This window comes from Malassezia sympodialis, genomic scaffold (assembly GCF_000349305.1).
Source record: "Malassezia sympodialis ATCC 42132 genomic scaffold, msy_sf_25, whole genome shotgun sequence".
Lineage (NCBI taxonomy): Eukaryota > Fungi > Basidiomycota > Malasseziomycetes > Malasseziales > Malasseziaceae > Malassezia > Malassezia sympodialis.
Genome location: NW_017387823.1, coordinates 23,959 through 50,197, shown reverse-complemented (window position 1 = coordinate 50,197; position 26,239 = coordinate 23,959). Strand labels below are relative to the sequence as shown.

General features: G+C 58.0%; 12 protein-coding genes across 12 annotated transcripts; 4 read left to right on the top strand and 8 right to left on the bottom strand.

Moving 5' to 3' along the window:
* Positions 1-1,074: 1,074 nt before the first annotated feature.
* Positions 1,075-5,436, bottom strand: MSY001_3374 (uncharacterized protein; the record flags this gene model as incomplete). Its single annotated transcript, XM_018885273.1, has 1 exon — positions 1,075-5,436. The coding sequence occupies one exon, from the start codon at positions 5,434-5,436 to the stop codon at positions 1,075-1,077; it is 4,362 nt and encodes a 1,453-aa protein (XP_018741850.1).
* Positions 5,437-5,729: 293 nt separating this feature from the next.
* Positions 5,730-8,282, top strand: MSY001_3373 (uncharacterized protein; the record flags this gene model as incomplete). Its single annotated transcript, XM_018885272.1, has 4 exons — positions 5,730-6,093; positions 6,245-6,341; positions 6,787-6,882; positions 7,016-8,282. 4 exons carry the CDS (start codon positions 5,730-5,732, stop codon positions 8,280-8,282), a joined length of 1,824 nt encoding a protein of 607 aa, XP_018741849.1.
* A 19-nt stretch (positions 8,283-8,301) lies between these two features.
* MSY001_3372 (uncharacterized protein) lies at positions 8,302-10,041 on the bottom strand (the record flags this gene model as incomplete). Its single annotated transcript, XM_018885271.1, has 1 exon — positions 8,302-10,041. The coding sequence occupies one exon, from the start codon at positions 10,039-10,041 to the stop codon at positions 8,302-8,304; it is 1,740 nt and encodes a 579-aa protein (XP_018741848.1).
* A 250-nt stretch (positions 10,042-10,291) lies between these two features.
* On the top strand, positions 10,292-13,294 carry MSY001_3371 (uncharacterized protein; the record flags this gene model as incomplete). Its single annotated transcript, XM_018885270.1, has 3 exons — positions 10,292-11,753; positions 11,961-12,656; positions 12,801-13,294. 3 exons carry the CDS (start codon positions 10,292-10,294, stop codon positions 13,292-13,294), a joined length of 2,652 nt encoding a protein of 883 aa, XP_018741847.1.
* A 15-nt stretch (positions 13,295-13,309) lies between these two features.
* On the bottom strand, positions 13,310-14,433 carry MSY001_3370 (uncharacterized protein; the record flags this gene model as incomplete). The annotated part of the gene is made up of 2 exons (XM_018885269.1): positions 13,310-13,320; positions 13,464-14,433. The coding sequence occupies 2 exons, from the start codon at positions 14,431-14,433 to the stop codon at positions 13,310-13,312; spliced, it is 981 nt and encodes a 326-aa protein (XP_018741846.1).
* Positions 14,434-14,501: 68 nt separating this feature from the next.
* On the bottom strand, positions 14,502-15,433 carry MSY001_3369 (uncharacterized protein; the record flags this gene model as incomplete). Its single annotated transcript, XM_018885268.1, has 3 exons — positions 14,502-14,552; positions 14,579-15,332; positions 15,360-15,433. 3 exons carry the CDS (start codon positions 15,431-15,433, stop codon positions 14,502-14,504), a joined length of 879 nt encoding a protein of 292 aa, XP_018741845.1.
* A 1,081-nt stretch (positions 15,434-16,514) lies between these two features.
* Positions 16,515-19,696, bottom strand: MSY001_3368 (uncharacterized protein; the record flags this gene model as incomplete). The annotated part of the gene is given in 3 exon segments (XM_018885267.1): positions 16,515-17,306; positions 17,377-19,333; positions 19,353-19,696. 3 exon segments carry the CDS (start codon positions 19,694-19,696, stop codon positions 16,515-16,517), a joined length of 3,093 nt encoding a protein of 1,030 aa, XP_018741844.1.
* A 134-nt stretch (positions 19,697-19,830) lies between these two features.
* MSY001_3367 (uncharacterized protein) lies at positions 19,831-21,414 on the top strand (the record flags this gene model as incomplete). Its single annotated transcript, XM_018885266.1, has 5 exons — positions 19,831-19,891; positions 19,918-20,030; positions 20,055-20,172; positions 20,198-20,272; positions 20,303-21,414. 5 exons carry the CDS (start codon positions 19,831-19,833, stop codon positions 21,412-21,414), a joined length of 1,479 nt encoding a protein of 492 aa, XP_018741843.1.
* A 40-nt stretch (positions 21,415-21,454) lies between these two features.
* Positions 21,455-21,742, bottom strand: MSY001_3366 (uncharacterized protein; the record flags this gene model as incomplete). Its single annotated transcript, XM_018885265.1, has 2 exons — positions 21,455-21,556; positions 21,644-21,742. 2 exons carry the CDS (start codon positions 21,740-21,742, stop codon positions 21,455-21,457), a joined length of 201 nt encoding a protein of 66 aa, XP_018741842.1.
* Positions 21,743-21,860: 118 nt separating this feature from the next.
* MSY001_3365 (uncharacterized protein) lies at positions 21,861-22,150 on the bottom strand (the record flags this gene model as incomplete). Its single annotated transcript, XM_018885263.1, is given in 3 exon segments — positions 21,861-21,971; positions 21,982-22,056; positions 22,082-22,150. 3 exon segments carry the CDS (start codon positions 22,148-22,150, stop codon positions 21,861-21,863), a joined length of 255 nt encoding a protein of 84 aa, XP_018741841.1.
* Positions 22,151-22,210: 60 nt separating this feature from the next.
* On the top strand, positions 22,211-23,668 carry MSY001_3364 (uncharacterized protein; the record flags this gene model as incomplete). Its single annotated transcript, XM_018885262.1, has 1 exon — positions 22,211-23,668. One exon carries the CDS (start codon positions 22,211-22,213, stop codon positions 23,666-23,668), a length of 1,458 nt encoding a protein of 485 aa, XP_018741840.1.
* Positions 23,669-23,680: 12 nt separating this feature from the next.
* On the bottom strand, positions 23,681-26,125 carry MSY001_3363 (uncharacterized protein; the record flags this gene model as incomplete). The annotated part of the gene is made up of 1 exon (XM_018885261.1): positions 23,681-26,125. One exon carries the CDS (start codon positions 26,123-26,125, stop codon positions 23,681-23,683), a length of 2,445 nt encoding a protein of 814 aa, XP_018741839.1.
* Positions 26,126-26,239: the final 114 nt, after the last annotated feature.

Sequence of the window (26,239 nt, the reverse complement as noted above, 5' to 3'; positions counted from 1 at the left end):
CGTGGCCTGCACAGGTCGCAGCACGATGCCGTCACGCTCCGCGTGCTCGTGCGCCTGCTGGACGTGCGGAACGACGCGCTGGTCGAGACGCCCACGGAGGACCGCCTGCTCACGCTCCTTGTCGCGACGCTCCCATGGGCGATGCGCGCGTGCGACAGCCGTGAGGACGTCGATCTCCCGCTGCTGGCGCGCCTCGGCGAGGGCCTCGCGGCCCTCGCGCGGGCTGTGGAGCGCGCTGACGTCGAGCGTGTCGCGCACTCGATCGCGCGGCAGCGCTTCCGCCGCGCCGACGAGCTTGCGCGCCAGGCCGCGGCGTGCCTCGTGGTGGGCCGGTCGTCGGCGCGTGCGATGCACCATGTGGGCTTGCTGCTCCCCATGCTGTACCACGACACCGAGTGGGTGTGCGAGCAGGTCCTGGTGCTTCTCGTCCCGCTGCTGCAGGCGTGCCACGCACAGGGCCTCGCCGCGCTTGCGCCGGACGCGTCGCTCGACCCGCTCTTCCGCCTGCTCCGCACGCCCCTCGCGCCCTTAGCGCTGGACGTGCTGCAGGCGCCGCCGCTGGTCCGCGAGGAGGCGCACGCGCACGAGGGCGCAGGCGGCTGGGCCGGCGCGGACTCGGAGCGCGCGCAGCGCAATATGCGCGCTGTCGCCACGGCGTGGGCCGCGCATTCGCCTGAGCAGGGCGTGCAGTTCGTGCGGGACGACAGCGACGAGCGTGCGTCGCAGGCCGAGCTCGACGCGCTTGCGACGCAGCTGGACGACCTCGCGTCGTTCTTCGTGCAGGACAGCGAGGACCCCCCGTCGCCGCAGCCGTCGAGTGAGCACGTCGCCAAGATCCTCGCGCGGTCGACGTACCGGTCGCGCGACTCGGTCGTGCCCTTGGCGGCGCCTCTGCCGGACACGACGGTCAGCGAGGCCTCGTACGACACGACGGCGGGCGATGCGCCCCGATTCTTCTCGTCGCTGGACGAGTCGGGCGTGTCTGCCGCGCTCGGCGGCGGCGACCCCTTTGTGGTCGGGCGCCTCGCGCCGCGTGCGGGCGCCGCGAGTCGCGCACACTAGTTTTGTAGATACCTATGAGGCCGCCGAGCCACGCCCCATGGCGCTGCGCACCGAGTCGGCGGGCAGCGGCGGCAGCGGCTCGCCGGCGCTGGTGGGCGGCGCGAGGAAGCCCACCTCGACGAGCCATGCCAGGTACAGGCCGACAAGCGCAGGGCTGACGCCCCGCACGACGTCGAGCTCGTTCGACTCCTGCAGCAGGCGCGTCGTGTGCGCATCACTGAGCTCCGCGGACCGCGTCGAGGTCGGCAAGTCATCCAGCACAAAGTGCAGCAGGGGGAACAGCGCGTTCGCCTCGGCGTCGTTCGCCTGGCTCGTGGCCATCACGTGGTTCTCCAGCGCCGAGCGCCACGCGATGTACTCGGTGCGCCGCACCGGCCAGCCGTGCGTCGCGAGCGCGCCAAGGAACTCGTTGTACCGGATCGTGGGGTGCGACGTGACGTGGAACACCGTCGCGTGCGTCGCCGCGTCCGGCGCCCACCGCGTGCCGTAGAGCGCTGCCAGCGCAGTGACGCGCGCCACATGGTCCACCGGCACCATGTTCAGCGTGTTGTCCATGTCCGGCACGAGGCCCAGCTGCGCGCTGCCCTTGAGCAGCCGCACGAGAAAGTCGTCCGTGTTGCTCACCGCCGTGTGGCTATCGCCCACGACGTAGCCCGGACGCACAATCACCGCCGAGAGGCCGCGCTGCGCGCCGGCCATCACCAGGCGCTCCGCCACCCACTTGGACTGGCCGTACCCGCTCTTGAGGCCGTGCGCGCTGCCATCGAGCAGGTCCGTCTCAGGCACACCGCCCACCGCGTCGGACATGCGCCCCGACTCGGATAGCTGGATATAGTACTCCGTGTCGAGCGCCGACGTCGACGAGACAAAGGCCACCGACTTGGGCCGACCCTGCGCGGCGAGCTGCATCACCGCCACCGTCGACAGCACATTCGCCGCACGCAGCTTCGAGTAGGGGTACACCCAGTGCACGAGCGCGCCATTGTGCACGACCACGTCGACCTCGTCCGCCATGCGCTGCCAGTCCGCCTCGCTCAGGCCCAGCTGCGGCGCGGCCAGGTCGCCCAGGACGGCTTCCACACGCCCGCGCTCGGCCCACGCCTCGCGCCACAGGCCGCGGCCCGCGAGGGCATCTCGCACACGCGCCTGCGCCGCCGCCGCATCGCGGGCGCGCGTGTGCACGTATACCTTGCGCACCGCTGCGCTGCGCTTCTCGAGCAGGTCCGCGAGCACATACGCGCCAAGGAAGCCCGTGGCGCCGGTGAGCAGTACGGTGCATGGCTCGGGCGGCGTCGCCGCGCGGGCGAACGTCGCAGGCAGCGCCGCCTCGAGCGTCTCGGCGTCGCGGGCATAGTCGCCCTCGGTCGGCGCGTCGTCCGTGTGAGACGGCTCGGTGACCAGGTCCGTCTCGCTGCTGCGCATCTTGTCGAGCGCGGCCGCGAGCTGCGCCACGGTCGGCGCATCAAACACCAGACCCAGCGGCACCGGCGCCGCGAGACGCTGGCGCAAAAGGAACACGAGACGCGTCGCAAGAATCGAGTGGCCGCCCAGGTCGAAGAACGACACGTCGAGCGGCACGGGCGTCGCGACGCCGGGGAGCAGCTCCGCCCACACGTCCGCGACGGCCGCCTCCGTCTGCGTGCGCTCGCGCGTGTCACGCTGCGCGCTCGCCGCCTGTGCCATGCGCTGCGCAAGCACCGTATCGGGGAACGGCAGGACGGGCTTGTCAATCTTGCCGTTCGGGTTCAGCGGCATCTTGGCCAGGGGCACAAAGAGCGTCGGGATCGAGTACGACGGCAGCTTGCGCTTCAGGTACTCGCGAATGTCCTGGATCAGCGCATGGTAGTGCGCAATGCGGCGCAGCGTCTCGCGCTGCGGGCCCTCCGGCACACCGTCCAAGTCCACGGCCACGGCGTCCTCGGCCGGCAGCACACCTGTCGGCACAAAGTACGAGACCAGCACCTTCTCCTCGTCCTTGTCGCGGCGCACCAGTGTGACGTTCTCGCGCACTTGTGGGTGCTGCGAAAGGTGCGTGTCAATCTCGCCGAGCTCAATGCGGAAGCCGCGGATCTTGATCTGGTCGTCCGCGCGGCCCGTGCACTCGACCGTGCCGTCCGGCAGGTAGCGTCCCAAGTCGCCCGTCCGGTACAGGCGGTCGCGCGGCCCCTTCCAGTACGCCCCCTCTGGCGTACCCTGCAGCGTGTCGGGGATCACAAGGTCTGGCGCAAGCCAGTTGGCCACAAACTTGTCGGCCGTGACTTCGGGCGGGCCGAGGTAGCCCTCCGCCAGACCACCAGAGCGCACGTAAATCTCGCCGACCTCGCCGACCGCGCACGTCTCCTGCCGCGCGTGGCGGTTCACCACCAGCAGCTGCACATCGATCATGCCCTGACCCGCAGGCATCGTGTCCTTCTGCGTCTGCAGGAACGCAGGCTCCCTGCTGACCGGCGGGATCGCAAAGTACGACACGGCTCGCTGCGTCTCGGTCGTGCCGTACATGTTAATGATGCGCACATGGGGCGCCAGCGACTGCAGGCGCGTGCAGTCGCGCTTGGTCAGAATATCGCCCACGAAGAACGCGTTGCGCAGCGTCGGAATCGATGCCGTGGCCTGCGCGGCAAGCAGCTGGCCCATGGCCGGCGTCAGGTGCGTCACGGTCGCCTGCGACGCCGCCATCCACTCGGCCAGGCGCCCCGGCGTGCCAATGTCCTCGGCCGTCGGAATGTGCAGCTCGGCGCCGAAGAACAGCGGCGTAAACATATCGCGCTGGATCGGGTCGTGCGCAATACCACTGAGCATCGTGAAGCGGTCCTCCTCGCCTAGTTGGAAGCGCTCGCCCATCCACGGGAAAAAGTGTGTGAGACTGTAGTGCCGACCCTGCACACCCTTGGGAATGCCCGTCGAGCCGGACGTGAACGAGAGCGTCGCAACGCTGTCGGGGCCCAGCACCACCCCCGTCGACTGCGCCGCAAGCGCTTGCGCCGACGCCAGTACATCCTCGCCACCCACGGCACCACCGTGCACGGAGCCGTCCGGGCGCAGCTCCAGCGCCGGCATCTCTAGACGCAGCTCTAGCTCGTGCTCAATGCACTGGCGCACCGATGGCTGCAGCACACCGGCCTTGGCCAGCACAACCAGCGCGCGCGGCCGCGCCACCTGCAGGTAGATGTTCTGCCGGCTGGGAGGGTACGTCGGATCAATCACACTAAAGGTCGCGCCAGCCTTCAGCACACCCAATACGGCCACGACCAGGTCGACACCGCGGTGCGCATACACCGTGACAACCTCGCCGCGCTGCACGCCTGCTTGTAAAAGACGATGCGCGACCACATTGCTCGACAAGTTGAGCTGTCCGTAGCTCACTGTGCGCACAGTCGAGGCAGGTGCGCCGCCCGCCGCAGGACCGTCTTGCACGCTCTCCACGAGGCAGCGACGCTCGGGGAAGGCTGCTGCATTCTTCTCAAAGATGCTCGTGATACTCCCGCGGTAGCCACACCAGTCGAGGTCCTGCCGTGGGTTCGGCAGCTTGGCCGCCTCGGCGGCCGTGCGGATGAGGATGCGGCCGATCGGCGTCATGGGATCCTTGGCGGCCGAGTGGATAAGCTGATCCAGCTGCGCGAGCATGCTGTCAATCCGCGCGCCAGAGAACAGCAGCGCATTGTACGACAGATGCACAGCCACTGCCCGGAAAGGATCGCTGCGGAAGCCGGTCGTCGGCTCCGCGGGCGCCTCGGTCTGCGCAAGACCCGTCTCGGCGCTCACCTGGGCGCTCGGCGGCGTGATAAACATAGACAGATCCGTCGATACGTTGGTACGCTGCAAAAAGTGCTGCAGCGAGTGTGTCTCGTCAAAGAAGCGCACACGGAACAACGAGGAAGTCGCGTGTGGCGACGGCCCTTCGAGCGCCACGCGGTCGGCCTCGATGCGCTGAGCAACCTGCTCAAACGGCACATAATGCCGCACAGCCTCGTTCTCCACTGCCTGCACGCGCATAGCCACCTGCCAGAATGCATCACCTGGCTCCATTCGGATGCGCAAGACAATCGCGTCGCCCGTCGAAGGGTGGTTCGAGGCGACGACAATGTCCGTGTCGCCCGTGTACCTGTGGATCAGCACAATGTACGCTGCCAATAGCAGGTGGCACAGCGTCGGCATCGCCTCTTCGCCGTCGCTATGGTCGAACAGCGCGAGCCGCCCGAGCGCCCGGCACGTCGATACCGGCAGCTCGTACGACTTAAGCGCATGCACCACACGTGTAGCGGACGGTGGAGGGTAGTCCATCGGAAGCGCAAGACGCGGCACACTGCGCAGCTGCGCAGCCCAGTACTCCATATTCTCGGACGCCGTCGCCACAGAAGGCGCGTCCTGCTGCATGGTCGTACGGCTTTCAGCGGGCATGACTCGCTGGCTCGTCGGCTTTCGTATCACGTGATACCCCACAGCGCGCGGCTCGACTGCGAGCCCACTGCGAGGTGCGGCTGCTGATGGGGTGGTGGCGCACGAGCGAAGCACCGCTGCCAGCCGGGGGCACCGAACCCACGGCCCCCGCCTCCAGACCAGGGGAACATGCAGCCGAGCCCTCACAGATATATTCTATCCTGCTTGAGGCGTCCTCGCGACCGGAGCCTCTTGTCGTGCCGTTTAGCACGCTGCTTGTCTCGTCGGCGATGACTTTGGGCTTCGTGTCCGGCTTTGCCAACGGCGCGCGACACACGGCGCTTGTCTTTCTTGCAGAAAATGCACATCGGCGTCCAGAGACCGTCCAGGGCTGGTACTTTTACAACAAGACCAAGTACTATCGCATGATCCTCGGCGGTTTCCGGCGCGGCGGACAGACCGGCCTGCAGCTGGCGGGCTGGGTCGGCGGGTGGTGCCTGCTGGATATACTAACAGAGAGCGTGCGCTCGTACGTCGCTGAGAAACGGGGCGAGGAACGACCGCCGCACACCTCCCTCGACCGTCACGGCCTGGGGCACTGGTTCGACGGTGCCGTTGCAGGCGTGTCGACTGGCCTCATTAGTGCTGTTGGATGTACGTATCGGTGGCTGACAAGCGAGTCCGCGTATCCGCACCTACAGTCCCTCGCATGGTGCTCCTCGGTGCGCTCGCCGGTGGCACGACCGGCGCTTTGCGCGATCTCCGGAATGCCCTGCTCTATAGTAACGATATACATCCATTCTAGGCATCTTATCTGCGCATCGCGCGCGCCTCTGCATCGGCAAAGTATTTGTTTTGGCGCTCCTCGAGTACCCGACGCTTGTTAAAGTATTCGATCTGATGTTAGAATAGGCGCTTACCCAGCTCTGCGCACAGCTGCCCTCGTAGGCATCACGCTCCCGCAAACAGGGATCGTTCGAGCGCTCCATTGCTGCAAGCTGCGCACGCTCTGCCTCGCTGCGGCGCGGCTCCGCGAATGATCCTGCGCCTAGCGGGCCCTTGATCCCAGTCATATCCGTGCCAGGAGGACTATGTATGTTGTGCTTTGTCAGGCACGCATAGTAAGAGTCGCGGTTGTCCCAGCATCGCTGCCGGTTTGATCGTGTAGCCGCCGACTTCGACATGTCACTCGGGCGGTGCGATGGGAGAAACGAGCGAACTCCACATCAGGCCGCATCCTACGCGGCCGACCTAACAAACAACTGACGCCCTCCGAAGAATCGTCATGTATCCCTCGATACTACTTGTAGCTATAGTGCCTGGCAAGCACCCTTTTACTAGATTCAGCCCCTGGAAGGGCCCCCTCATCCTGCTGGGCCTCATCCCATCGGGCAAGGCGACCCTCTCTTCGCACCTCCACTTTCGTCTTCTGAGGCCGTCCAGGTACTCAGTGCATGCTTCGTGGGTGGCGCGCGCCTTGCTTTCTCTCTGTCATGTCGCAGATACAAACAAGGATTCTACCTGTGCCACACGTATCTTTTTCGCTGCGTCCCGCAGATTTTGGCCTCCAGTTCAGTGACTCATCGCATCCCCAGAGCGAAGGAACAGAACCGTTGGAGAAACTACAGGTAACCTTTCTTTCCGAGCAGTCGAGGTACAGCCTACAGAAGGCTGCGACACATTTGCGCTCGGGCGAACTTGTTGCCTTTCCTACAGAGACAGTGTACGGCCTGGGCGCGTGTGCCTTGCGGTCCGATGCATCAGAGCGCATTTACGCTGCAAAAAACCGTCCGGCTGACAATCCGTTGATCGTGCATATCAGCGACACCCATATGCTACAGCATCTTCTTCCCTCTTCCTTCCAGATCAACGAGGCATGCTGGGCGCTGATGCAGGCGTTCTGGCCCGGTCCCCTGACTTTGCTGTTTCCCGTGGGCCGAACGTCCGATGGATCCCCTACGGTGCCTAGCACTGTCACATGCGGACAGCCGACCGTCGGCGTGCGCATGCCCTCTCATCCCGTGGCCCGCTCTCTGATTGCACTCGCTGGAGTGCCAATTGCTGCCCCCTCAGCGAATGCGTCGGGCCGTCCATCACCGACGGCAGCCGCTCACGTCATGAACGACCTGGGCCCTCGCCACGTCCTTTCGTATATTGTTGACGGTGGTGAATGCCATGTGGGTGTCGAAAGCACCGTCGTCGATGCTACGACTGTCCCTGGCGAGGTGCGCGTACTCCGCCCCGGTGGCATCACCGTGGAGCAGCTGTCAGAGGTGCTTCGCCCTTTTCCATCCATATCATTGAGGGTCTACGGTAAAGATCTAGCTCGGAGTGCTGTTCAGGAAGCAGCACCCACAACGCCAGGCATGAAGTACAGACACTACTCACCAGATGCTCGTGTCTTGCTTGTTCGTGATGGCGCGCAAACGGACCCGAGCATTTCGCAAGTAATTGAAAGCACTGCGTCGTCACTCGGAAGGGAACGAGATATGCGCGTTGGCCTCATGTTCGCCCTAGACTCACCACTACTACGGAGCCTTGATGTGCCCGCGATCCTCCAATGGGCCCAATCCGATCCCCCGGACCGCCTTTCGCCGGTGGAACGACTCCCTGGTTTGCAATTGTGTCTGTATTCGTTGGGTCAGCGGTCCGAGCCCGACGTAGCAGCTCGGCGGCTCTTCGACGGGCTCCGTACTCTAGACGCCTGCGTGGCATGGTCTGGGCAAGAAGGTGCTTGCGATCTTATCGTCGCAGAGGAAGTGGATGAAGCAGGTGTGGGACTAGCCATCATGAACAGGCTGCGCAAGGCAGCTAGCAGTACCATTCGCGTTTCAGTGCCGTAACGTGTTGTATGTATGTACATTAGGCTACCTGACTGGCCATCGGCTTCGGAAACGAGTGCGTGCGTGAAGTCGGATCAGGCTCCGGCATTTCAACCGCATGTCGCTTGCGGCGCTCCAAAATAGTCGCACCGTTGAGGTTCAAGCTAAAAGCATCCGCTGGACCACGCACCGATGGGGGTGCAGAGTGAGCCGCCTGCTTGTCTGCAATGATTTTTGCTGCCAAGTTACCATGTCGTTGCTTGGCACGATCCACATCGTTCTTCGTAGGATCGGCACGCATACCAGAGATATTCTTCCACATGCGCGAGCGGAGAGAATTTGAGTCATGTTTTTGCGCCTCGCGCATCTCTTCCTCGATTCGATGAACGGCGAAAGAGACATCAAAGGCCTCACGCAGATAGTTTTTGTTGACAGTACGGCGATTGTCTTCTGCCATTTCAGTACCGTGCAGGGAGGCTAGAAGAGGCGAATCCATCGCGGAGCTGTCGAGCCCCAGGTGAGCCAGTTGTCGTCGCGGCGTGGGTATCGGCGGCTTGGCAAGAAGGGGCTTGGCTGGCTGAATCCATGGGTGGTCGAAGAACTCGTCAATAGTCAAGCGTTTATCAACATCAACACACAAAAGCTTGGCAACAAGGTCCTTCGCATCGTCGCTTATATCGTCCCACCATGGACTCATAAACGAATATTGCCCGCGTGATACTTTCTCAGACAGAGTCTTGATGGACTCGTCGTAAAAGGGAGGAAAGCCGCACAGTAGGGTATACAAGACACATCCGAGGGCCCACATATCGACACTCAAAGAGTAGTGCTGGTAGCGGACAATTTCAGGTGCCGCATACCCTACCGTGCCACACGGAGTCTTCGTGCTTTCCTCCCATACGATTTTGCTCAGGCCAAAGTCGGCAATCTTGACACGGCCGATACCACCACCACCTTTGCCAGGAGTAAATTCACCCTCGTCTGCTTTGTCTTCATCATAGGGGCGCACAACGACCTCTTTGGAAGGTATAATATCAATCTTTTCGAACAAGAGATTCTCCGGCTTGATATCCCGGTGGACAATGCCACACTCCTTGTGCATATAGCGAATACCCTCCGCCACCTGGCAGATGATATGACGCGCTAGCGGCTCGCTCATGTAAGTCAGCTTGACAATCTGATCAAACAGCTCACCGCCATCGAGCATCTCCATAACAAGGAAGCAATAATCATCCGACTCGCAAAAGTCGAGTAGTTGGACAATAGAAGAATGTTGAAGACGTCTCATGATCTGCACCTCTTGGAGGATATTCGATCGCTCCGTAGTTCGAGACTGTTCGCGTAGCCTAGCATCGAGGACTTCGTTGCCGGATGACTCATGTTTACGAACGGCTTTCAACGCGACGTGAAGATTTGTTTCGCGGTCGATGGCACGATAGACCACGGAAAACGTTCCTTCTCCCAACTTTTCAACGAGCACATAGCGGTCGGGTAGCCCAGGGTACTTGGGAATGTCCCTGGCTCGCTCACCCTGCGCCGTGACATCATCGTATTGAGCCTGCTGCAGCAAGGACATAGCACCGGGAGCAATTGTCGTAGATCCTTGCGTTGAAAAGCTCGAAGCACTAGGCATGGGCTCATCTACCAGCACCCCCGAGCCAGCTAATGTAGGTGTAGCCGTAGTATTCTCAACGAGTGCAGGCGAGGCTTTCTGAGATGACAACGAGACAGATGGCGACACCTGTGTCTCTGATTTCAGATACTTGAACAGGTTGACCATACTGACAACGATCCCACAATGGCCGAAAAACCTCGACCTTTGTGGTGTGGCGCACGCAAGACCTTTTCAGCAGAGCAATATTCCAAATTTAGTTTGCCGCGGGAAAAGGCACCTCTGAACGCTTACGTCCTTTGAGCGATTATTTGCCCGTGTTATATTGATGACATAAGTGTCACAGGCCTGGCTCGCCGCCGCGGAGATAGCCAGGCCGGTGTCCCACAATCCGCTGGGCATCGGATTGAAGGCAGTCATGCCTTCGTTCTTTGAATGCATGCTTTATGCCCTAGCCATATACTGGGCTGGATTGTTTTACCACAGATGGTCCGTACATGCCAGGACGCGGCAATTTGTGCTGGAACAACGCCGAAAAGCAGGGATCCCTGACTCCGACAATCGCCCACTGGCTGTGGCCGCCGCGGACGTAGCGTCTCGTCGACAACAAGAGTTTGAACGCCAAATAAAAGAGACAGAGGATGTATTTGGTCGTCCAAATCCCGCGCCTATGCCTAGAGCGGGCGTGCCAAAGCCTAGTTTCCGACCTGCACCAGTGCCGCAGCCCTCCATTGTCTATTCTCAACCCCATGGACGACATCCTTCACCAGAAACATTTTATGGTCCCATTCATCCCAAAGTGCAAATGGCACCGGCAAGGAAGCGTGACGCAGATGAGATCTCTGAAATGGAGGCCTCAAACGATTATCATGCTGTGCCTCGTCGCGTGCGTCGTCGTGTTTCCCTCATTGATGATAACACCCAAGAAAAACCTAGTGCCACTGATGTCGCTGATGGTTCAGAGGATGGCATGGAAGAAGATGCCTCGCTAGATGAAAGTGACAGTGGCTCATATGAAGACGATGAAGTGATGGACGAGGTTGACGATCTTGAAGAGTCCGAGAATGAAGAAAATTCCATGGATGAAGACGAAATTCAGCAGGCTTCCACATCTCAGGCAGCACCTGCGAAGCGCCCAGCGGATACAAGCGGCGACCATGTTCCAGGAGACGAGTGGCAAGACGCAAATGGCTTGCGTTGGCGCATCGGTGAGGATGGCATACCTCGCCGGGCCGTTATGCTGGTGGAGATGAAGCTCAAATACAATATGCCTCGCGATACATTGCATCCTGATGCGCGTGCTCGTGTGCCGACCTATGTGGAAAAGTTTCTGTCGCATGACGAATACGAAGAAGCTAAGCGTAGAAAGCAGCTGAGCTGGCAACACGAGGCTTCCCATTCTCAATCGCATTCTGATTCCCCTCCATCATTCCAGAGCGATGACACGGTTGAGGATAGTCTTGCCAGTCTTGTTGCTCGGCGCTCCTATGCACAACTGCGCTCCAAAGCTGGTCGCCAGCTGCTCTTCAGTGATGTGGCTGGAAGTGGACCTCTTGGTCGGTCACGCCCTGCGTCGCTTGTGGGCGACGACTCCATGTCGAACGTGTCTATGAGTGACCATGGCCCCGACGACAGTACCTCTTTTTCTTCTTCCATGGCTGGTGATGGCCCCCTGTCATCATCACGCCGTCTCCGCCTTGCTCGGTCCCCTGCGGCATCGCCGTTGGCCCGAAGTGCTTCACCTGCACGATATGCGCCTATGCTCAGTCAGCGGTACGCGCGCAGCCGCGGGTCGTCATCCTCCGTACTGTCGCCATCGCACCCTGCTCTTGACCCAGAGGTCAAGCGCCAACGTGGTGAGCTGCTTCTCAATCGACTTCGTAAGGAGCGGTCAGAATCAAAGCGGAGTTAGCCACCCGGACAAGATACCAACAAAATAGAGCCCCGCTTCGGCAATAGTTGTGCCCATGTGGAGACGTAATATATCCGTCATTCTGCCACGATGCGCCCCACTTTGGCTTATAGGTTGCGGGCCACGCTGCCCCTGCCCAATGCCGGGAGTGCGATATCTACGCCCTCAACTGCAGCTGCTAGTGATCAGGACGCTGCCGCACTAGGACGGTTTTTCTACCGTAACAGAATGGTGAACCGGTGGGGTGGCTTACCCGCCCGGCGAACCACGCTGCAACAGTTGATCATGTTTGGTCGTTCAGCTCGGCGAAACCGGACTCTTTTAATGGAGAGTGCCAACTACTTGCGCACGGAAATGACCACTCGTATCGCGCATCGTCTTCGTGATATGCAAGCGATCCCGTTCGTGGCCATGTCCAATGAGCAACTCGACTCGATCTATCAGTTCTACTGGCGTACCTTTGAGACTTTGCGCCGAATGAGCAAAATCGAGACAGACGAACAAAATGAGCATTTGATCGAAGTAGTAACGCAGCTCCTGTCGGAGCGGAAGAGCAAGCTCGACCTGATCGTGGGCATCTCGCGCGAATGTGTGAATTATATGGAACCCGAGGCTGTCAACCTATTTCTCGCTCGAATGCTCCGCTCGCAGGTGTCGCGCGAAGTTCTGGCGAAGCAGCACATTGCTCTCTCTGTCATGCAGACGTCTGCTTCGCAATATGAAAAGCGCCCCTACGAGATTGGGATGGTTCACACCCATATCAACGTAAATGATACCATCCAGCGGTGCGTTCAGCTAGCTCGCGAGAGTCTAGCAAACACGTACAAGTGGGACATTGATGATCCTCGCATCCCCAGGGTGGAACTCTCAGGTGACTTGAATGTACATATTGCTTACCTACCGGCCCATCTTGAATTCATATTACTTGAGCTATGCAAGGTTTCGATGCAATCAACCTGTCAACGCCACGAAAATAGCGGCCACAGCATGCCCCCTGTGCATATCCTTGTGGTAGGAGGTGCAGACAAAGATGACATGATGATTCGGTTCTCTGATCAAGGCGGTGGTCTGCATCCATCCAAGCCGCGAAAAGAGGGCCATGACGAGAGTCATCGCGCCACGCTTGCCCGAGGCCCTCTCCTGCTTCCTGGTGTGGAATCGCTACGAGAATCCTCCAGCTCCCCCGCCAGTCTTGTATGGTCGTTTCACAACATTGGCAAACAACTTGACAGCATGAATTTAAAGCTCGAGGCTACCTCCACGGCCAACCTGTCGCAGAGTGAAGTTGACGGCGCTGTCACTCCCGACCCAACAGCGTCGTATCCAGGTGGTGACGGACTTATGCGTCTCTCGGTATTAAACATGGACTCGAAGAAAGGGCTTCCTATGGTTAAGCTATATGCAGAACTCTTCGGCGGCGCGCTGGATTTCCGCACTTTGGATGGATATGGTACGGATATGTACCTAAGTCTTCCAAAATTCGGTACATCAATGGAACTGCATGAGTAGACCCTGTGGCAACACTTAGTCCAAGTCTGTGTTAATTGTGTATACGTACAGTGCATAAATAAGAGCACTAAACCACTGATGAGGAAAAAAATGGAGAGCCAACGATTTGCCTGCCGATTGCGCTCCTTGGCTTTCTGTAGCTGTTGGTTTCCGCGTGTCACTTGCTCACCATGGCTACCAGCCTCTGTCAATAGGGTATCAATATGCTCGTTCTGTTCTTGCAGGTGCTGAACAATACGGGTTTGTAGCGCAGAAATATCCTGCAGTTGCTGCTCTGCATGCTGAACAGCAGCCAGATCTGCTTGAAGTGACTCGACAAGGGCTGAGGCTTCCTCTTCAAACATATGCAATTGCTCCTGAGACAGTTCATCTGCGACATCTACGCCGCGATCACCCATGGTGCCAATGCTGCCCCGCAAGATCTCTTCAGAGAAACCAGCCTGTGAATTGTGCGAGGAAACTTTGGCACTGTCCGCTAGATTCTCGTAGCGCTGCCTTTGAGCGGCTACGCGTCGCTGTTGCAACATTGCCTGAACAGAAGACGCATGAGCTAGTTGCTCGGAGAGGTACTGCGTGATTGCCATATGATGGGCATGAAGTGCATTGGATGCCGCTCGCTGCTTATTCAAGGAGCTGTTCTGCAGCAGGTTCAAGGGAGAAAGAGATGTAATACCCGCCCGAGTTAGCGCTTTCTCCAGGGCATTAAACCGCAAAGTTTCGCCATGCTCAAGCTCCTGGACGCGATCTAGACATTGTTTTACCACCAGTTTGACTTGAAAGTCCACTTCGTCGCGTTCCGCTTCTGTCAATGATGTGTTGTGCTGCCACTTAGAAAATGCATCTTGAGAAGTATTAGCACTATTGATATCATTTGTTTCTGAGCCAGTTGATCGTTTTCCTTTCGATGTCACATTTAAGTAGGGACGTCGAATCATACTCAAAAAGTTGAACAGGGAGACGATGTGCCGCCTGACCGTATAAGCTTCATTCGTCCATAATGACGCTGCCTCGCGCTGCTTGACCATGGCAGGGTCCATTTCATGATTTTTGGGCCCATTTGTCGGTGAGGCAGCCTGTGATTTAAGGAGCTCACGGAACGCCCCCGTCTCGTCCACCACAGGCGGTACTGTTGGCGGCATGTACGGCGTTGGGTGACGAGAGGCCTAACCTCCACAAGAGGCATATGGTTCAGTAGTCCTAGCAAACACTACATGCGGCGACGTCGTCGGCCGGAGTATTTCGAATCATGAGGCACATGCTGCGGTTAGCATCCAGAAATCGTACCTCTTTGCCTCGCAACCTGTTGAGTTCCTTCTTGCGCTTAATATAGTCTTTATTTGATTCCAAGTTCTTGTTTTTACGGTGTCGTAACCGGCGCTCATCCACAGCCTTCCGCGACTCATTCTTCACAGTAGGAGTGTGTTCATCAAAGTCGAGTGCTTGAGGAAGCTGCTGCTTTACTCCTTGGCCCTCACCATTGGGACCTACCATCATTTCACCGCCAACCCACAAAACCAGGTAAATTTTCTTAGCCTTGACTGAGTTTGGGTAATCAACGACCAGACCGCCACCAAAACCGGCCTTTGTTGCTTGGCTCATTATAAAAGTCACTTGGTCATCACTTTCAGGATAAAACTGGAACACACATCGAGCGCCGCGAGTTAAACATGCGTACAATGTAGAAAAGAATGTGCTTAATCGCCCTGCAGGAGAGTTATAGCTAGTATCAGCATTGCAAAGCCATTGAAGGACAGAAATGCTAATGGCACCGTCAAAACTGCCCGGCCGGAACATGCATCCGTGACCAGCATCAGACAAGATCATGTCACCTTCGACGTCTCGCTCCAGGCCGACGCTCAGCATGCTAGGGCTAATATCAAATCCAATCCATTCATATCCCATTTCTGTCAGAATTTCTCCGGAGAGACCAGAGCCACAGCCAATATCCAAGATCAGGCCAGGCTTGCGGTGCTCCGGCAGAGCCATAAGCTCAATAGCTCGTATGGTCATATCTGCTTGAATTTCTTGATTGCGAGTACTGGAAACGTTAATTTAGAGAACTTACTTGGCTGTGTATTTTCGCGCTTCTACATCGCCATAAAAGATCTCAGGCGGAGCTAAGTGCTCCGGACGACTCATGGTATGCGAAAAATTGGGCGGCGTACATTTGGTGGAGGCTATTTGGGTGCTGACTCAGCACAGGGGCACAGGCCAGGGTCAGGCTACCGACGATGGTCTACTTGGCCTTGGCACGCACAGCCGCGGCTGCAGGTCCAGGAGTTACACGCTGCGCAACACCTGACTGATCGGTGGCTCGTGTTGGTGGCTCGGGGACATCCACAGCGGACGGGAGCATAAATAGCACAACCACTGGCAGGATGTACATCCAGTACTGCTGCAAGAACTCAACAAGGTTCTTTGGCGGGTCCTTTTTGCCCATTTTTGTACCAGGTCTAGATTCTTTTTCAGATCCTGTAGTAGTACTAGAGTCTCCCGTAGTGTCTTTCAACTCCGGACTGTCGTCAGTCATCTTTTATACGCACATGGGGGCCGACTCGGGCACCATAACGCGCATGTCCGTGCCAAACGTGCTAGGGTACACGGGTTGAGTGTCCTTGTCAAAAATGGGGCAGGACTGAGCATCCAGCTTGATGTCTTGCTCTACCACATAGGCCATGCTTGTGATATGAGCGGGCGAGGAATCACTCGTAGGGACATTAGACAGACGAATTTTGACAGCATCCAGCAATGGAACATCAGTATTAGGGACAAGAAGTTGACACTGCCATTAGTATAGTATTCAACGCACAAGCTTGACAGATGAAAGAAAGCCGGCGTCCCTATCAATCCATTGGCGGTTTTCCTCATCAGTGTACGAACGAGCATCGCCAGGCACCATTTTCAGCTGGTAGAGAGCATTTTCATATGCTTCAGGAAACTCGAGATTGGATGAGAAATTTTCGGACGAAGCCAAAGACATGCCTTGAGGGGTTGTCGGAATCGTCAATAACATTCTAGGGAACCATGGAGACACTTTTTCCTCGCCATCCATGGTGCGAGTAACACGGTGTAAAAGTGTATAGGTCAGAGTTCCTGTATGCGCCAAAACAGGCGACGCGCAGAAAAGCGCAGCCGCAAACGCAAGTGTCAACTTCATGCGTCGCCAAGTTGACAAAGTAGCCCAGATGGGCGGGGTAAGTACTTGGGTGCCACGTGGTGATTACACTACGAGGTACGTACGGACTACGTTCTGGGCCAGTTTGGGGGAGCCGGACTGGGCATATATGAGGGCTAGGTTGTAAGCAGCCTCTCGGACCATGGTGAATCCAACGGAAGAGCCCTTCGATGCATTCTCAAGCACGCGCTCATAGCGCGGAACGGCCAGATGGAGCAACCCTAGCTGATGTAGTGCACGGCCGAAGTTGTAGTCCACCTCCGAGCACGGCCCACGGAGTGCAGCATAGTGCGACAAAATACTCAATCCTTGTACGATTGTGTGGTTTCGGTTGTCCACTTGCCGGTTGGTTGCGCGACTCAGACTTGCTACAGCGCACAGCAAGCACAAAAGTGGGTCCTCTGGCTGAAGTGCCCAGGCTCTGAAAAGATATCCCATGGCTGGCTGATAGCTGTTAGCACAGAGCATCAGATAGCCATAAAATATCTCTTCGATAGGGGAAGGACACGTCGGTGGTGGCTGTGCCCTGATCTGATGTAAAGATTCGTCCTCGATTGGCTCTTCTTCAGCATCCACACCTACAATCGTCCAGCGACCAGTGCGTGGGTTGACTTTAGCGGGAAGGCCATGCACAATCGCTTCATGCGTGCGCATGCGACGCTGGTATTGCTTTGTATTAGTAGAGCTCACAAATGCATCCACGCTGTAAAAGCCAAGACTGTTAGACAGGGAAGCGATAAGGCGCAGCGGCTCATTGTGGAATTGGTACGTGGTCGGAAACCAGCGGGCAATGTCAAACACACGTGCCATATCACGAGAGTATAGTGCGCATGCTGCCTGTAAGTGTTGTATACGTACCAAGCCATGCCAAATGCAGGGCCATTTTCCGCTCTTCAGAGGGCCATACCGTGTTGGAGACCATGACGTGTTGAAACATTTCATGGATGGCGTCATCTTCACCGCCCACTTTGGCCAGCGCAATGCCATATTTCATAAACAGTGAAATCCAGTCATCAAAATGAATCGTGCGGAAGGTTGTCTGTTCCAAATCCCGCACGTCGTCTTCATGGGACACGGCCTCATCCACCATCTGGTCACGCAAACGTGAAAGTAGCTCCTCAGCTTGACTGTCGAGATCAGAAGGTTTGTTAATGCGTCTTGTGCGCCGCTGTCGGAGGACGCCGCGGTACTTTGTATATCGTTCCTTGGGAAACAGCAGCGACATGGACCGGAACGAGTCGATGAGCCGGCCTGCGACTTTGATCCACTGTCGCGTTGCTTCGAAGCGGTCCGAATCGGCGTGACTAGAGCTAGCTGAGTCTGCATCGATGGGTCCATCGAGAAAGACAAAGTCATGCCGCCAAAATCCATCCACAAAAACCTTGGGCTCGAGTGCGCAAAGTTGCACCCATGCCAAGCGCGTTTCCTCCTCGCGCTGCTGCTCCAGACGCTGTCGTTCGACAAACGTCATGTTAGAGCGAGCGGCGCGAGAGGCACCTTGGGAAGTACCTGACGATGGCCCGAGCGCTGACTCGTTAAAGAATGACAAGGAGGCAGGCGCTTCTAGCTCAATGACATTACCGTCTGGGTGGCCTTGCGCGCTTGATTCTGCAGGACCCTCGCGCAGTTCGCTCCGAGCAACCAGCACCTCATTCACGAGATCGAGCGCCTTATCGCGCTCATTCAACTCTTCATATACTTCAGCAAGACTCAGCTTTACGTCGTGGTGGGACGGATGTTCTTGCAATATCAACTCATACACTTGCACGGCCTCCCATGGCATATCTAGGTTTTGATAGCATGCACCCATATGAACCCAGACCTGTATATCTTCCACAAGGCCCTCGTCGATCAAAAGTTTGTACCCTTCTAGGGCCTCTGCGAACATCTGGTGCTCGAAATAGCAATCGGACATTTCAAGATACAGAATGGGGTAGTCCAGTGGATCCGACTCCTCGGCGATGATGTTGAAGTGGCGTTTACCCTCCTCGTTACACTTCAGCACGAAGCGCGCCTTACCCAGACGAAGGCGGACTTCTCGGTCGAGTTCCTGTACCTCACCATCCACAGCCTCATCCAGTTCCAAGTCGTTCTGTGCGTCATCGAGGCGGTCTTCGCGCGTCTCGCCACGAAGCCATCGGACCGTTTGCTTAATAACAAGAATGACTTGCAAGGGTCTGCGCATAAGCAAAAGCAGATCGGCCAGTGTCACTAGCTCGTTCAAAGAAAAGTGAACCTGTGAATCTGGCACGGCGTCCCCTCCCAGAGCCGGGTCGATGTTCGGATCCACCGCGCCGTGCATGCTTGCACGGCGCATGCCCTCAAGAATGTTCACGCCCACCTCGTACTCATTTAAGGATACAAGGAGCGGAATCAACTCACGGAGAACTTCTGCGTCATATGGCTGTAGTTTCAAAATCGCTTGAAAGGCATCCACCGCAGGCCGCAGGCGTCCTGACTCTTTCAGCATGATAGCGCGATCCCATATCGCATCCACATCAAACCGGTTTTTCTTAATCGCCTGTTGCAAGCAGTAAATAGATTGTTGGAAGAGACCGCGCTCGCGACTTCGGCGAGCGAGGGATTTCCACTCCTCAGAGGCATTGGACGTAAGGTGTGCGCCAACGATACGACATTGAATCGACTTTTCCTCTTCCCCAAGCTCCTCAAAGCACATGCCCAATGTATACCAAGCACTTTTCACCGTGGGCTCGATACGAATGACTTCTTCTAGCTGCTCAATGGCGCGTGGCAGATTCGACTCCACGTAGGAGATGTTGGCCTGAGCAAGCAGCGCCTTGACTTCAGAGGAAAGCGCCTGCTCACGAATGCGCGTTGCCTGAGTCAGCGAAAGTGAGACGTGCCTTGTTTTTCCTGGTGTACCCATTCACATCGCGCAACTCGTGGTGGAACGATTCCATCTCCGCCTCCATCGACTGTTTCCATGCATTGCGTTGAGTCGACGGCGTCTGCTTCGTGGAAGGAGTGTCCTGAAAGGCATGAATCAGACGCGTGAAATCCTCTTGTTCAATATCAGCGAGTTCATCTTCCTCGGGCAGCGAGGCCGGAGGCGCGGGGCCCTCGTCCGGCTCGTATTCATCAAAGGCGGAAGAACCCGAGGCATCGCTATCATAAGTACTTCCATCTTCTTCCATAAAATCATCGTAGCCCGATGGGGGGGGCTGGGCGTCAGCGTGACGAGCGCGTGGCGCAGTGGCACGCGCCATGTCCGTGAGCTCGGAGCAGGGACGACGCGTATGGACCTCCACGTTGCCGGGTCAGGCACAGACCAGCCTAAGCAGTGAGCCAGACCTCCACACATCGGCCGAACTGCCAGGCCGCCTCCCTCCTTTGCCCCACGATGGTCGAGCCGCCGCCTGTGTTGAAACCGCCGCGTGGTACGGTGGCCTACTATTATGACAGTACGAAGCCTTTTATTTACGATCAGATGATGTAGGAAACTTTTCGTATGGCTTTGGTCACCCAATGAAGCCGCATCGAATGCGCATGGCGCACAGTTTGATTCTCAACTATGGTCTGGACAAGTACATGCATATCCTAGTATGTTTCCTTCTCTCACAGCAGCGACCACCAAGGGCTACTCGTGAGCAAATGACGCGGTTCCATACAGACGAGTATATTGACTTTCTCAGTCGTGTATCTCCCGAGACGGCACAGGAGCTGACCGGCGACGGCACTCGATGTACGTGGTACACACTCACCTTCAGACTTGATTGGCGAGGACTGCCCTGCGTTTGATGGACTCTTTGAGTTTTGTCGGATTTCTTGTGGTGGCTCGATCGGTACGCTGCAAGCCTGAAACTGACACGTAGCGGGGGCGCACCGCCTGAATGAGGGCCTTACTGACACGGTCATCAATTGGTCTGGTGGATTACACCATGCTAAAAAGCGGGAGGCTAGTGGATTCTGCTATACAAACGATATCGTTCTCGCGATCCTGGAGCTATTGCGCACACACTCGCGTGTCTTGTACATCGATATTGATGTGCACCATGGAGATGGCGTTGAGGAAGCTTTCTACACTACGGATCGTGTTATGTCCTGTTCTTTCCACAAGTTCGGCGACTTTTTCCCGGGCACTGGTGATCTCAAGGATGTGGGCATGAAGCGCGGCAAGAAATATGCCGTCAATGTACCCCTGCGGGATGGCATTGACGCAGATACCTTTGGCTCTATCTTCCGTCCCGTGATCCGGCACATCATGGAGTGGTTCCGACCTGGCGCCGTGGTGCTGCAGTGCGGGGCCGACTCATTGGCCGGTGACAAACTAGGCTGCTTCAATCTGAGCATGCGCGGTCATGCGAGCTGTGTCGAATTCGTGCGCTCGTTTGGTGTGCCTATGATGTGCCTGGGCGGCGGTGGCTATACAGTGCGCAATGTTGCTCGCACATGGACGTACGAGACAGGTCTCTTGCTGGGCAAGGAACTGTCGTCGGATCTTCCGTTCAACGAGTATATCCAGTATTTTGGGCCCGAGTACAAGCTTGATGTACCGCCTACGAGCATGGACAATCTCAACACGCCACAGTATTTGGACCACGTGCGAACACGCATCATCGATAACTTGCGCTCTATGCCTTTTGCTCCGAGTGTTCAGATGCAGGACGTGCCAGGGCCGTCGCTGTACGAGGCTACCGGTATGGATCTTTCGGACGACGAGGATTCTGACTTGGACGAGCGCATCACGCAGCAAATGCGCGACCACCACACACAGCGTGGGGGCGATGAACTGAGTGATGACGAAGATGAAGATGATGGGCCAGACGCAGTGGCCGCCTACGAGTCTGATCTCGCTATTTTGCGTGGCCAGCGACCGCCGCCCATGGGCTGGACACCCGACTGGCATATGCGCCAGTCCATGATGCCCGTTCATCCGCCACCATTGGGCCATGCCCCCTCCATGTTGCCATTTCCTCCTGCGTAGAGCCAGTTTGTATACTACCAAGGTTCTTTCAGCAGGCATATCAGTGGTGCCGGCCCTTGCGCCACGACTGGAGGCCTTGCTCGAAGGTCGTGCGTGTGAGTCCCCGGTGGCCGACCTGGACAAAGCGCACGCCCAGTTTTTTCTGTACTTCCGCTTTTATTAGCCATAGGGCATACCGTTGCGATGTTCGTCATCAAAAAATACTTCTGGATCAGTCTGGTATACGTACACATATCAGCGTAGTCAATGCCCGTCTCCTGCGCGAGCTGCTGAAAGTGCGCCACCTTGGAGCCCGGGTAGATCTCGGTATAATCAAAGAGCGCTGCATTAGTGGGTCGACGTACACCCGGCGGGCACGGGCGTCTCTCCCGGTGTCGGTGCAATCCACAGGCCTTGTAGTGCCTGCCGCGCTACGCGCGGTGCACACGTACGCGATGCCGCCGCGATCAAGACATTTCGCCGCTTGAGCTCAAATAAAATGTCCCTGGTGTAAGGATCCGAATATCGTACGGCACGTCGGGGTAGAAGGACATGGCTTGACCGGAGCTGTGCGTAAGCTACACGTACGCACCGGTCAAAGACCTCATTCAGCGCCGCTCCACGGCGTTGCAGCGGCGGATCCACATGCGTATCGACCCAGAGCTTACAGTTACAACAAGGCACATACAGGCCACAATGTATAATCCAGGTCAAACACGACCAGCTTGGGCCATGCGGCCTCAGGAGCAGATCGCATGCGTGCAACAAGTACAGAAGTCGAGGTGCTCCTCCACTTCCCCGGCTGCCGCACTCCGCCATGATGGCATCGCCGGACGGAAATGCCCCGGCCTTTTACGAAGCGGCCTTTGAGCGTGCAAGGCCACAAATTGAGCGCATCCGCGCACAGATTCCCCATTTTCCTGCACCCGCGCTTCGTGTCCAGCGTGTGGGACAACTTGATGCCGATTTGCTGGACCAAGAGCTGACAGATCTGCTCGCCGAGCCCCTCAAGGCAGCGCTACAAAAGGTGCATCCGGTCCTAGAGAAGCAGAGGCATGCAGAGCTGTACCTGTTGCTACGCTTAATTCTCTATAAATTCAGCATTTACGACCGCTCCGCCTCGTATGGCGCCATGCTGCAAAACCTCAAGTATCGCAACGAATGGGTTCATCGCGCCCACAGTACCCACGCAGTGACGTCCACAGCGCGTGATGCCCCCCTTTCTATGGTTCAGCTTGGATTATACCCGCTCCTGACCATTGTACTACCGTACTTGTATGGAAAAGGCAAGACGTACATGTCGACTCACCAATTTGACCAGGCACCGCGGGAAAGTCCCCAATTCGTCGCGTATTCACTCGCGGACCACGCGCAGCGTCTCTGGAATTTAGCAGCGCTGATGAACTTTGCATTGTTTCTGTGGAATGGAAAGTACCGCACCGTGACGGATCGTGTGCTGGGTATGCGACTTACGTATGCAAACCGTTCGCTGCAGCGCAATGTGTCATTCGAGTTTTTGAACAGGCAGCTCGTGTGGAACACATTCACCGAGTTTCTACTTTTCCTGCTCCCCCTGGTCAAGCCGCGGCGCATCTTGTACAGGATGGCGCGCTGGCCCAGCCACCCTGTCGTGCTGCGGGCATTGCATGACACACTCCCTGAGCGCCTCTCGCGCCGCTTGGGCCTGGTCAAGGATAAGGAAGATGGTGTGGTTCGCCTTGCAAGTCGTGCACGAAAGCGCACGTATGGAAAGTACTGGTTCTTGCCGAATGAGTGCTGTGCACTATGCTTCGAACGACTCGAGCGTGCAGCGGGTGTGGATGTTGATCACGTTCCGGTCCCCCCTCCAGACGCCACACTTCCGAATCCGAACCCGCTACATCCGAACAGTGGACTGGTTGCTACCCGCCAGAAACGCGACCAAAGCGAAGCAGACAGGACGTCGGAGCGGGCCTTAGAACGTGCCAGGCGCCTCGAAGCGCGTCGTGCAGCACGCAAGGCAGCGACCGTTTCATGGTCCGCAGATCATGCACCAAAGCTGGATGGGACATCACCAAACGGGATCAAGTACATGGATGCGATCCTTGTGACGCCTTACCAAACCTTGCCATGCGCACAAAATGGCCGGACCTGTCAGTACTGCTATTATTGCATTGCTGAGAAGCTGCTGGATGAAAATATGGGAGACGATCTGCAGGCGGGCGGTGGTTGGGCATGTCTGCGCTGTGGCGACTATGTGTATGGAGCAGAGCGTGTCATAGTCGAGTCCACCTAGGGTATCAGCTTCTTACTCATCGTCCTCCTCGTCCGAGACGTCCATGTGGAGCTCTGGCAGTGCCTCCTCGTCCGAGTCGTCAGTGGGTGCAGCAGCGCCCTTCGACATAGGCATCGACGAAGCAGGCATGCTAACTGGAGACCCACGGCGAGGCGGCTCAGCCTCGACCGCCTTTGCCATCGGTGGCGCCTCAGGGGCCAACGTCGGCTCGGCCAGTGGTGGCGCAGGCACATCGATTGTGGCAGGAGGCGCCGCCTGAGTAGGCTCCAGACAAGGAGACTCTGTTGCTGGCACTTCAGTCGATGTTGCAGGGGCCTTGGGTTCATTCGTGGCCGTCGACAGAGGCTGCACAGGTACAACCGCGTCCACGTGTGCAATCTCGGCCGCTGCAGCCACAGGGCCGCGCCAGCCCGGCAGCGGCATGGGGATCTGGTCGCTGCCATCCGCATCAACGCGTTCCTCCAGCGCGCTTGAGTCGACTGCATCGACAAGGGGGGGAGCACGCGGACGAATCACTGTCAGAACTCCACCCAGAACATCCTGGCACGCCGCACGAAGTACGGGTGTCGATGATTGGGCGCCACGCATCGTGACAGCGTAGACTCGCGCCAGAATGTGCGATACAAGAGCATTATGGTGCATCATTACAAGCTGGCCAAGCGCTTGCACAAGCTGGGCTCCTGCCACCACGTGTGTCGAATCCGAGGCATCCACCAACCGTGCGCCCAGTACGGCCTCGCACGCGCCGAGCAGGCACAAGGCCCCAGCGCGTGCCAAGTCTCGGTGTCCAGGTGCGGCACTCGTACTTGTGTAGGAAAAAACATCAACGAGGACAAGAGCGCCTGCACATGCCATGTCCCACGCAAGCGACGACTTGGCAAGAATCACATCCTGTGGCATGCGATCCACCTGCGCAACAGTATCGCTCTCAAAGGAGCGAGGGCGCTTTAACGGGAGTTCTGATGTCCACAACTCGGGCTCTAGCACCACAAGCTCACTTAATGGTTGAATGGCTGCGTGCGCTATGCGCTGTACCAGAGGACTCGCGGGATCCAGAGGTATGCCGGCGCCGGGCAGACGATCTGTGCCCCATGAGCACAAGCCCCGAGAAAGTAGCAAATGGAGAGCGCGCATTGCCACGAGGCGCACCGAGCCCCGCTCCGTCTCAGCTAGCAAGCACAAGGTACGAAGCACACCACTGCCGTGGATCAGAGGCCATGCGGCCTCGTGGAAAGCCAGTGACAGCTGTACAAGGAACTGGGTGCCTACCCAGCGGAGCTTGGGTGCAGCTGACGCCTCCAAACGCGCTTGGTCCACGGTCGCACGACTCGATGTAGTGCGTGCCTGCATCATGGCATGAGCCAGGGCAACACAGCGGGAAAGTGGCACGGGCACAGGTCGGGGCGTTGGCATCGTCAGATACAGCGGCACCATACCCATAGCGCCCGAGGCAGCCGAACCTAGCAAGTATTCGCAGCGGCGCACGCTGCAGGGAATACCTTCATCATAGTCGGCAGAGGGCAGCTCCCAGGCAAGAGCGCGCGGCTGAGCCAGAGCAGGATCGAGTCCGAGAGCGAACCAGTCCATCGACGGAACGCTGCCGCACACCGCGAGCATCGCAGCGTCCAACATCTCAGTGACGGTCGCAGCCCACAGCTGAGCCTGTGATACCTTGCCACTTGCAGCACTGGATAGCATACTTGCATCGCTAGTTAGGGCGCCAGTAAGATGAAGTGAAGCTAGCAAGGCCATGGTGCTGTGAGCCAAGGCCTCCGGAAGAGGCGCAGCAGCACTGGCTGGCGACGCAAGTGGACCAAACAGCAACTGCATGCACAACGCATGGATGCGCGGGGTGAACGTGCGATAGGTGTGTGCGTACAGCTCCACGTGAAGAGCTAGCACATCCATGAGCCGGCTCATGGCCAGAGCGGTGGCCGAAGACAGAGGGTGCGTGGCAGCGAGCTCCAGCAGGGATAGGACGGCCTGGGCGCATTTGCTGATCCAGGGCGCCACGACGACGCGATGATACTCGGGATGCGCTGTACTCTCACGACCCATAAGGTCTGTCATGACAAACGCCGCCAGCTGAGCCGATGTGTCCAGAGCCGCAAAAGCACCAGCCGTGCGAAGGCGCTGCGCGACTTGATCGAGGTGAGTGTGTGTGCGCTGAATCCACGTAGCACCGAATGTCTCTGCAACCTTCCAGCCAGCTTGCGATAACATCATCGACATGAGCCGCGCAGCGGTGCGCCATGGGGGCGAGACGTCTTCGTTTAAGGCCACAGGAGTGTTGAGTCTCTGAGAGATGTGCTTCTCGAGTGAGTGCAGACCGTCCTGGTCGCCCTCAAGGACGGCCGCACGGATCAAATGCTCAGCCTCAGAGCTCCATAGTGCATCTTCGCCGTGGGCATCCGCCTCCAGAGCGGCCAACAGAGGCTCTAGCACAGGGCTCGACATGGTCGGCGCCGCTCAAGGACGAGGCGTGCGTTGCGGATTTTTTGAGATGACTCAGCATGACCAACACAGGGGCGCCACGCCGTGGAGGCTGTCGCGGCCGCCGCTTCCAGCACG